This window comes from Bombus vosnesenskii, unplaced genomic scaffold, assembly GCF_011952255.1.
Source record: "Bombus vosnesenskii isolate JDL3184/JDL3185 unplaced genomic scaffold, Bvos_JDL3184-5_v1.1 scf7180000013294, whole genome shotgun sequence".
NCBI classification, from domain to species: Eukaryota; Metazoa; Arthropoda; class Insecta; order Hymenoptera; family Apidae; genus Bombus; species Bombus vosnesenskii.
Genome location: NW_022882945.1, coordinates 3,034,932 through 3,046,279, shown reverse-complemented (window position 1 = coordinate 3,046,279; position 11,348 = coordinate 3,034,932). Strand labels below are relative to the sequence as shown.

At 41.1% G+C, this 11,348-nt stretch overlaps 2 protein-coding genes across 2 annotated transcripts; both read left to right on the top strand.

Annotated features, from left to right (window-relative positions):
* Window positions 1-3,644: 3,644 nt before the first annotated feature.
* LOC117233088 (3-hydroxyacyl-CoA dehydrogenase type-2-like) lies at window positions 3,645-4,601 on the top strand. The gene is made up of 2 exons (XM_033493023.1): window positions 3,645-3,983; window positions 4,405-4,601. The coding sequence occupies exons 1-2, from the start codon at window positions 3,758-3,760 to the stop codon at window positions 4,599-4,601; spliced, it is 423 nt and encodes a 140-aa protein (XP_033348914.1). The 5' UTR covers window positions 3,645-3,757.
* Window positions 4,602-9,233: 4,632 nt separating this feature from the next.
* On the top strand, window positions 9,234-10,629 carry LOC117233087. Its single transcript, XM_033493022.1, has 2 exons — window positions 9,234-10,541; window positions 10,624-10,629. Exons 1-2 carry the CDS (start codon window positions 9,234-9,236, stop codon window positions 10,627-10,629), a joined length of 1,314 nt encoding a protein of 437 aa, XP_033348913.1.
* Window positions 10,630-11,348: the final 719 nt, after the last annotated feature.

The following is an 11,348-nucleotide window of genomic DNA, read 5'->3' as shown; positions in this document are numbered from 1 at the left end:
ACGTCGATTTCGGTCAATTATTTCATGCACATAAAGAAGGTGGCATACGTGATCATAGGTGCGAACGGTGGCATGATCCGAGCGTAGTGGGGGTCGTCTCCCAGAGAAGACAACGAAAAGGATCGAAGGACAATTAGTCCCTTCTGAAGAGTCAAACGTTATATGGTACATCAAGAGGTCTGACGATTAAAATTAAAGTCGCTTAGTCTAACGAGTTCATTGAGAGATATCGTAAAGTCGGGTCGAATTTCTGTAACATATTAACTATATTCATCGCTAAATAATTTGTGGCGTTTTTATTATTACGTTCATTATTGTTAAATATACAAGCTATATTAACCTGTTAATTCAGTGTTAAACTCATTTGTGTCATCTCTGTTATTTTAATCGAAAGAGAGGAACGACTATTTCGCGGCGTCGATTAGCAGAATCGTAGCGAGAATTTACGCCTCTCGCTGACGTGTTTTCCTCGCGACCGCGTCTCTCCGCGAACGGTCGCAACAATCATATATTTCGTATCGTTTTATCAAGCTTGTAAGAATTTTAGAAAGTTTATAAAACTTAGAAGTTAATTATAAGGATATCACCCCGACATTTTTCACTAATCGATGTTCCAACAATCGATGTTGATAGTTGAGGTTCTACTGTATAAACTGCGGAATTTTTCGCGTAATTATTCGGAGCCGTGTATAATCTGGTTGCGAGCCATCAGACATTCTTCTTGGCCAGGGTAGCCACGTCTGGCGAGTTCTTTTATCGCCTCCTAAAATATCGTCATCATTGAGCTTAATCGCGTAATAAAACGTTTTTGTTCCCCTGTTTGTCTAGCCGGTAGTCCCCGGAGGGTGAAGTTTGCACAGAGAAAAATAAATAAATCGCTATGGCGCATCGCCAAACCTTGCTTTCCGCCATTGCCGTTACATTTCTTTGCCCCTCTGGCTTTCCACGACCTTTAGTTTCGACTGTTCTTTCGAAAATTTACCGGCGAAAGGCCAAGGATGACAGCGAAAACTTTTCCTTTCCTCTTACGCCAACGACTAACGCGTCTTTTATCGACGAGCAAAGTTCGAAACAAAACACACGCAACAGAAGATTTCAGAGGATCGTTCGATGAAATTTCATGTACCGAGAATTCAGCGACATAGAAAGTCAGCTGCTTTGTAACTGGTCGTTATTTCGATTTCTTGTGCGATTGAACAAATACGATTGCTATGGTCACTTAGTATCGGCTTTGTTGTGTGTACGTATATGTCTGCAGAGAGGAGGTACGGATTTTGTAATGGTTCCGTGACTTCTTGTATCGGATAGCTTCCAAAGTACGTAGTCTTTTAACAATTGATACGTTTTACGATAGATTTTAGCGGAATTGAAATAGATTAATCTATTAGATACAAATTTAAACATGTACAATAAATTTTCTAAGACCCCCGAGCGAAAATGTACTTATCTATATAGATATGGCTATTCCAAATGTGTTGCAATATTATTTCATAATATAGTGGTTTACGTATACTTGCTTGATATTTATTTAATTTTTTGCATTCACCGCATGACAAGAACTAGTATAAACGACTCTCCATTTGCAGTGAAAACTGGACAAAAGTTAAAAAATCAGAGAACAGGCAGCTATGGGAGTTGGAAGAGAGGATCATCGATTAGCCCCTCGATATCGAATCCGATGGGAGGAACATTTCAGGGCGAAAACCGTGAAATTTCGATTGGCGAAACAATAACATATCGGCGGCTCGAAGGATCGCTGACCAATAAATAATGCTTTTGTAATAAATAATCGTATTACGTAGCCACGTGGGGCGGTGGACTGCGTCCACGCAACCAGATCACCGACCTCGTGTACGTACGGTTACGATGGTATCGTGATAATCGACGTTCGATAATATCCTCCAATAAATTTGCCCCGATAACGGCTAGGATTTATATTATTGGAGCACCGTGGACTATAAACGCCGGTTACGACGTGCTACGGGGCCAATTTATTCTCCTCTGACGGGTATCATCTACCTCGTAACACGATAACGAATTTTCTTCGTTTTATCTTAAAGCCTGTACATCAATTTTACAAAACAGAAAATGATTTATTTTTCCATACCTTTGTTTGTATCGTATAAGTGGATATTTATTTTATAATGAAAGAAAGTTAACACTTTGACTGCCACGTTGGTCATATATAACCGGCCACGGTTTCTCCTGTGACGCCACGGTGGTTATTGGTGACCGGAGAGCTTGAACTTTTTACAATCGTAAAAATTCTATGAAAATTTATAGTTCGGGCATTTTGAATATAACCAATAAATAGAAGATACTTTGAAACAAAAAGTGCCCCATTGAACAATTAAACATTTTTATTGGAACATTAATAAAAAAAAAAAGAGGACAAATCGTGCATCTAACGGTGCACTGTGTTTGCATCCACATCTTTGAGGGGTAATCTACGAATATTATTGTAAACACACCTTAGAAAATTATCGTAAATGCTGGTTTATGATCATATAATTGAAGTTACAAGTGCGCACATACCTTACTTTTATATATAGAATGAGCGAGAACTGTTTACTAATATCTTCTACAGGTTTCAACAATATATTCTGGACGTTTCGCTTACGACGAAATAACAAATGCGAATGGTTTGTTGAAATAAACGAAGACTTGTTATAATATGTCGCTACCAGTTGTCAGCAAGGCGCCACAGTGGTCACCTGTAACCACCAATGAGATAAACGGTCAATTGGGGAAGAATGTTGTTTTACATCATCAAGTTATTATTTTCCCATTATATGCTTTGCAAAATAAAAATGTTCGCGTGGCGTCCTGAGCGAAACATGTGATTTCGGCATGGCAGTCAAAGTGTTAATGAATTTATCTCACTGAGGGCACCGGCGGCCCCCATTCCGCTATAAAGCAATTTCGCTCGCTTCACTTATTTTTTACGATTATGAATTATCTCATATTGTTTCTTCGCGTTGCTAAATAATTGTTCTATGTTCTTACGCCCCGGGTCCTACTTTAAACAAAAATCCATACCTCGGTCATACTTATTCGGACCCGCAATAATTCTAAAGACAGGTCACAGGATTTAGCATTGTCTACTTTACTGTCAAGGGTCTTACGTTCCTTAGGGTTATAATTCATTAAGCTAAAAGCGGATTTTCCCATGTTCGACAGCCACTTTGGGGGGGGGGGGCGCACATAATAGATCTATATTTCATGTATCAATAAAACTATTTTTATATGTTTTATACTGTATTAATTTCATCACACTATTGTAGTAACGATGGAAATAATAAAAAATTTGTAACTATTGACATTTGTTCAAATCATGTATTTTTACTAATTTTGGTGCGCCAGACATCCGTGATCTTTATGCCATTAAAAATGGCAAAATTTCTATAAGATAATAATTAACAAGACGAAAAAACGAACAAAGTAACAGTAATCCGATTGAAATTTCATATTGTAAAATTTTCATATTTTATCGAAACTCTGAATTAATAGTAATACGTAATGTTTTCATAATGAATAATTGTATGATACTATTTAGGTGAGGCTCGAAAAAGACGTATTAGAGAGCATCGAATGTGCTAAGGCGAAATTCGGCGGCGTGAACGTACTAATTAATTCTGCTGGTGTTGTCGGCTACGAAAATATCTACGATTTCAAGAACAAGAAGCCACATTCTGTTGACCTGTACAGATGCGTTTTCGAAACTAACGTGTGGGGTTTATTTAACGTAACGCGCTTAATGGTCGGCTTGATGGCAAAGAACAAACCAGATTCAAATCAACAAAGAGGAGTCATTATAAATCTTTCGAGCATGATGGCTTATGAACCACCACCTGGTTTAGTTGCTTATGGTGCCACGAAATCCGCTGTTTCCGGCATGACGATCCCTTTAGCTAGAGGACTCGCGTCGCAAGGAATACGTGTTATCACAATTTGTCCTGGTTACATAGACAGCCCCATGACAGGTGTGTTAGTATTACAACTAGTATGCAATGTTTAGGAATTTTTATTTTTATACGCGCAATAAAAAAAGCATGCATGCAGAATAAATGCATAAACATTCACAGTTTATTCACGATTATGTGTATTTAGATGTAAATTTGTTACTATCAATATGTTAACACAAACTATCAGTAATTTGGGTCAATCATCGAGTCCTTCAAACTACGAGTTTATCATTCTCTAACAAGAAAGTAATGGCTTTTAATAAACCATTCATAAAATTCATATCGCGCATTTTTGTTTTATTTCAATTCGATGATGCACGTCATTAATATGTTATCCTATAATAATTTCATTGGAGTCTTTGTTCATAAATAAACTGTCATCGTTTAAATGTCTGCCCGTAAATAATGTGGAATCACTGAAATCCTTGCTCACATTTAGCTCTACATAAAGAAGAGGAAAGGAAGCGGTGGATCGCAATGAAACTCACACCAAAGCGCTACGGAACCTGCGAGGAGGTCGCTCATTTGATTCAAGCATGCATCGAAAATCCATTGATTAATGGCGAGAATATACGTATAGATATGGGCTACAGGTACAATCAAGAAGGAGATTCACAAGGACATTCAAAACGTTGAATCTATGAAAATATTTAGTGGGAACCAAACATAAGCATATGTATTTACATGCAGGACAGTTGTGTAAAATAAATATCTCTCTTTTGCAAAAAATCCTTTTACAAATATATATCCGACATAATCTGCTATAAAATAGTATTTAATTGTTGAATATCTAGAGTTATTTGTTGTTATTTAGGAGTCTATTTACTGTGAATGATCGAATTATTTAATTTAATTTCAATCGTTTTGAAATTATTACTTTTTTGTAGGTTCAACAAGAATCAACTTAAAGTAATACGATTTTTATTACGAAAGGTAAGGGAATTTGACGTCGCTGTCAATTAATCAATTTAGGACAAAGACTGCCTGTCCGTTTGAAGAATCTTAATTACCAAAAACCTAGGTTTTATAGCGGGCCCTCGGGCTAACTAAACTTGTGCCGTGTAAGAGCATTAACATCTGGTATTCATTGTGTCTATGGGTATTTCTTTTAATGAGGGTCATACTATTACTCCACACTTTTGTTAGACGAAGCGCCCGTCCCATTGACCGCGGCTACGTTCGGCGACTGATGGTCGCCTTGAGCACAAGTTTATTACCACAAATCGCAAATAAGTACAACTGGGTAGAATAACGGCAAATTGTTTAATTACAGCTGTAAATTTTAATTACAATTTTACGGATTTTCCCGAAGTTCCAGAGGGAAGGTCTCCGGTGTCCTTTCATCTCCGACATACATATATAATATACATATTTAAAACAAGTCTTAGAATATACTTGGAAATGCATATTACAATGAAAACGTCCTTAACTGCACCATATAATCTAATCCATCCTTCGTATTTACTCGGACCCACATTATTTCCAAAGAATTGATTTATTGCTCATAAACCATAAGAATTAGAGATTTTTCTTATTGCAGAGATCCTGAATTTATACAATGCATACCTAAAGTTTACATTACGGTAAAGCATGGGATAAGTGGTATTTTCCCTGTACGGTATTGCAGGGCCTCTTACACCCTGAGAGAGACCTATGGTGGGGGATGACAGTTATTAAGAGTCCGACATCATTTACCTGAACATTATTTGACGAAAATTCTTCGGTTGAGTGTCACCTGCTTTCCGCTGTTCTGTAAGAACACTTTTACACTTGTAATTCGCAACAGTCGTAGACACTTGTAGTAATCAAAAGTTGTTGGAAATAGCGATATTTTAATTATTAACTCAATGTGAGGCGATATTTTAGTTGTTAATTCTGTGTTGATATTTCAATTGTTGACTCAGTGTTAAGTGATATTTTAATTGTTAATTCAGTGTGAATATCGTTCAAACCACCCCTATTCTCTTAACTCAAATAGGCGAGTGTTTGATTCGTGGCGTCGATTATCTTATCGAGACGAGACGACTTACGACCTTCGTTGACGCGTTATATCGCGAACGCTTTTCCCCGCGAATACGGTCGAACAAAAGTACATTGAATAAGAAGGAAATTAGTTTATATTTATACTTATATATCAGAAGAAACTAGGTGGATTTCAAATTTTATTTGATGTAAATCAACCTAATATAATAGTAATGTCTCTATAAGATAATTAACAAGACGACAAAACGATCAAAATACAAGTAATCCGATAGAAATTTTACGTTGTAAAATTTTCATATTTTAACAAAACTCTGAATTAACAATAGTACGTAATGTTTTCGCAATGAATAATTGTATGATACTTTTTAACTTTTTAGGTGAAGTTCGACAAGGACGTATTAGAGAGCAAATTCGGGGGCGTGAGCGTGCTAATTAATTCCGCTAGGGTTGTTGACAACGAAAATATCTACGATTTCAAGAACAAGCAGCCACATTCTGCTGACCTGTATAGACACGTTTTCGAAACTAACGTGTGGAGTTTATTTAACAAAACGCGCTTAGTGGCCGGCCTGATGGAGAATTACAATCCAGATTCTAATAAACAAACACCAATTATGCCAAACCCTCCGTACATGATGCCGGGCGCTCCACCACCTGGATTTCAGGATTCGGATCCTGAAGGCACCTCGAGATCCGCGGAGAACAGCGTAGTGGGCCCTACAGATCCAATGAAACTAAGAGATCGTGTTCTTGCACTTTTCCTTCCCGAAAAAAAGCCCGTGACAGGTATGTTAATATTACAATTAGACTGCGAATGTTTAGAAATTCTTATTTTTATACGTGCAATAAAAAAAGCATGTATGCAGAATAAATGCATAAACATTCACAGTTTATTCACGATTATGTGTATTTAGATGTAAATTTGTGACTATCAATATGTTGACACAAACTATCAGTAATTTGGGTCAATCATCGAGTCCTTCAAACTACGAGTTTATCATTCTCTGACAAGAAAGTAATGGCTTTTAATAAACCATTCATAAAATTCATATCGCGCATTTTTGTTTTATTTCAATTCGATGATGCACGTCATTAATATGTTATCCTATAATAATTTCATTGGAGTCTTTGTTCATAAATAAACTGTCATCGTTTAAATGTCTGCCCGTAAATAATGTAGAATCACTGAAATCCTTGCTCACATTTAGCTCCAGGGGAAACACAGGCAACAGGAACCATGAGAGACACATCAAAAAGCTACGAAACCAGCGACGAAGTGCCTGAGTGGATTCCATCGTACTACCAGGATTCCTCGATAACGAACGTAAATTCGTGGACAACTGGCGAGAATGCATGGTCAACTGGTGTGAATGCCTGGACGACAGGACTGAATTCTTGGAGGAACGAGAAAAAATTGTGGATGAACGATGAGAGTTCGTGCATTAATAACACAAATTCGTATATGAAGAGCGACAATTTGAGTAGGAACGATGAAAATTTGCGTATTAACGATGACAATCCGTGGATGCACAGTATGAATTCGTTGACGAACAACGAGTATACAAGGACAAATGACGTGTATGTGTCCTCGAATAATCAGAATTTATGGTCGAATGGGGAGAATTTAGGTACAAATTTTGAAAATTCGTGGACGAATCTCCAAAATTCGTGTATAAATGGCGAGGTGTTCCAGGTAGACTACAGCGGTTCTTGTTCAAATGTCGACAATTCTTTGATAAATCAACATTTTTCGATAAATCACGACAATCAATGTCACGACCCAATGGAAATGTCAAATCCGATGGACTGACGATGGAGATAGATGTTTTTTTTTTTTATTATTATTTTTGTTACGCCATGCGGCTTGCCATAGATCATATTCTTAACTGTCGGTCGCGGCACTATAATGTCGCAGACGGATCGACGCGGCTGCCCGGCAAAACGAACATTGTAGTGGCAAGCGCATGGTTCATTAAGCAGGGCGACCTCCAGAAACGTCGACTCGTGGCCGTTATTTTACCTCGCGTAAAAGAATGTGGCGTGATCCGAACGTAGTGGGGGTCGCCTTCCAGAAAAGACGAAATCGAAGGGCGGGCAGTTCCTTCTGACGAGTCAAACGTGACACACCGAACATATCAGACCAATAGCAAACGAATTTATCTAGAGATCAAAGTCGAGTCAAATTTCTGTAACATCTTCATCAGATTATTGTAAAATATATTGTTTTCTATGTTAACCTGTTAATACAGTGTTACATTCATCAAACCACCTCTGTTATCCAAAACGAAACAGGGGAACGACTATTTCGCGGCGTCGATTAACATGATCGTAGCGAGAATTTACAACTCTCGTTGACGTGCTATCTCGCGATCGCGTCTCTCCGCGAACGGTCGTAATATTTGGTCCTTCGAGCCGGATCACGTGCCAGTGAAGAGTGCACTTACCAGTGACCACACAGTGCCACGTGACTTTATCAAAACCAGCAGCGGGAGCGGGAGCAACCACTACAGCGAAACCAGTGACGTCAGGCGCGTCATCTTCGAAGAAGCACATCCCATTGGCAAGGGAACGCAACCACGCAGCCTTCCGCCGCAGCTGGACAGTCATCAACGCAACGAATTTCACAACTTAAGAATACAACCGAACGAGTGGCCGTCGGGAAGGAACAAGGCGTTCCTCACCAAACATACACGCGACCTCACGCCGCACGACAGTAAGGTAAGCTCGTTCCTTATTTCGACCATCTCCTATCCTCGGCAACGATGACGAGCGAAAACCAACTCATCTCCCTGCGTCGGAGACGAGGCTATTGTAGCGGCCGATTCACATACTTATCGAACCGACTGGACGAGTACGAGCAATCCGGGAGTCAGCAACACTCCTTATTAACGAACTACGAGAAACAACTGACCGAAGTTGCGAATCAATTCGAAGCGATCCAACTCGAGTTAGAAGTATTAGACGAGGAGGAACAAACGCGCGGCTTCGGAATAAGGGATCAGTGCGTCGCGGTAGACACAAAGCTACAAAATCTTCTGAGGAACGCGCAAGCAGCTTCGCCGTCGACATCCATAGAGCTTCCAACCTGTGCATCATCCGCAAATTTAAATCCGATAGCCATTAAATTACGAAAAGGCTTACGGAGCCTGTGTTTATCTTCGAACCCTTAACACCAACGGCCGTGTTTGGACCCAACTTTTAACCGCAAAATCGAAAGTCGCCCCACTCAAGTGCCAGACCATTCCTCGGCTCGAGCTGAGCGGAGCACTCCTTCTTACGTCCCTGATGTCGACAGTACAACAAGCCCTATCACACAAAATTACTCGAACTATCTATTGGACCGATTCCACTATCGTCCTCCATTGGCTCAATACATCACCTCACACCCTTAAAACATTCGTCGCTAACAGAGTCTCCGAAATTCAAACAAAAACCAGCATCCGCGATTGGCGCCACGTTCCTACCGACGACAATCCCACGGACTTAATATCACGCAGCCAAACACCCGAAGAGTTTCTGCGCCCAACCATCTGGCAGCACGGTCCTGCATGGCTCTACCAGTCGGAAGGCTATTGGCCGACATGGGCGCTAACACCGCAAATTGAAGTACCGGAGCAGAAGGGGGCGATTTGTCTGTCCACAAACCCCGCCGATTACAGTTTGTTGCAAAGGTATTCATCCTGGCCCAAGTTGATACGAATCATAGCTCGTTGCCTCCGTTGGAAACAGAAAAGGAACCGAGCGGCACCCCTAACCGTTACTGAATTACGTATAACGCACAATAAACTGATAAAATTGTTGCAAAACATCCATTTCTCCGAGGAAATTCGTACACTCCAAAAAGATCGGAACGCGGCGATAAAGAGTAAGCTCACGCGACTCAATCCGTTCATAGACAAGGAAGGAATATTGCGAGTCGGGGGTCGACTCAGTCATTCGTCGATGACCTTCGCCCAGAAACATCCCATAGTATTACCTAAGTCATCCGTTACAACACGCATCATAGACCACGAGCCCAAGATCCACATGCATTCCGGAACGCAGGCTACGTTATACGCAGTAAGACAAAGATACTGGCCCGTTGACGGTCGAAGTCAAGTATGGCGGGCGATCAAAGGCTGCGTCCGCTGCTGCCGCGCTCAACCACCGCCGGTAGAATACGTGATGGGTAATCTGCCGGAGGCGCGAGTAACGGAATCTCGCCCATTTACAAACGTCGGCGTCGATTACTGCGGGCCGTTCCACATCAAGGAAAAACGAGATCGTAACCGTCGTCAGATAAAAGTATACGTAGCCATTTTCGTATGCCTAGCAATTAAAGCGGTACACATCGAGCTCGTTGACGATCTCACTAGCGAAGCCTTCATCGCCGCTCTTCGCAGATTTATCGCTCGACGAGGCTATTGCTCCACCATCCATTCTGATAACGGCACCAACTTCAGAGGAGCAAGCAACGAATTACGAGAGCTTCACGATTTATTACAATCGGACGATCACAAGGAAAAAGTAACCGCATTTTTAGCCGACAAACAAATCGAATGGCGCTTCATTCCCCCTCATTCGCCGCATTTCGGTGGGCTATGGGAAGCAGCGGTGAAGTCATTTAAACGCCACCTCAGGCGTGTAGCCGGCAACGAGTTACTCACCTCTGAACAATTGAATACTCTTATCATAGAAATAGAAGCAGTCCTCAATTCCCGCCCGCTAACTCCTATCTCCACCGATCCAAATGATCTCCTAGTCCTCACTCCCGGACATTTTCTCATTGGCGATTCACTAATGTGCTTACGTGATCGAGATTTCAGAGACATTCCATCGAACCGACTCTCCAGATGGCAGCATGTCCAACAGCTTAAACAGCATTTTTGGAACCGCTGGCATAAGGAGTATTTGAACGAGTTAACCAACCGCAATAAGTGGAGCAAGGGTGGACACGGCATCCAAAAAGGCACAATCGTCATCCTCAGAGAGGACAACGTTCCCTCCATGCATTGGCCTCTGGGCCGAGTTATCAAGGTTCATCCAGGCGCCGATGGTGTCATCCGGACAGCTACAGTTCAGACGGCAAAGAGCGTTTTGGATCGGGCCGTCAAAAGGCTTGTCCCACTGCCAATTCAACCCGATCTCGAGAAACCCGAACAACTAGCCACCGAGACGAACTAAGATGGGAACTTCAACCACATCTCGCTAATTTGATCGGTACCCTCTCAACGGGGGGAGGATGTCACGCCATGCGGCTTGCCATAGATCATATTCTTCACTGTCGGTCGCGGCACTATAATGTCGCAGACGGATCGTCGCGGCTGCCCGGCAAAATAAACATTGTAGTGGCAAGCGCATGGTTCATTAAGCAGGGCGACCTCCAGAAACGTCGACTCGTGGCCGTTATTTTACCTCACG

Excerpts from the sequence above, each read along its gene's own strand:
- LOC117233088 (XM_033493023.1), top strand. The coding sequence starts at position 3,758 with ATGGTCGGCTTGATGGCAAAGAACAAACCAGATTCAAATCAACAAAGA. Across the intron at positions 3,984-4,404 it reads CATAGACAGCCCCATGACAG|CTCTACATAAAGAAGAGGAA; the intron begins GTGTGTTAGTAT and ends GCTCACATTTAG.
- LOC117233087 (XM_033493022.1), top strand. The coding sequence starts at position 9,234 with ATGTCGACAGTACAACAAGCCCTATCACACAAAATTACTCGAACTATC.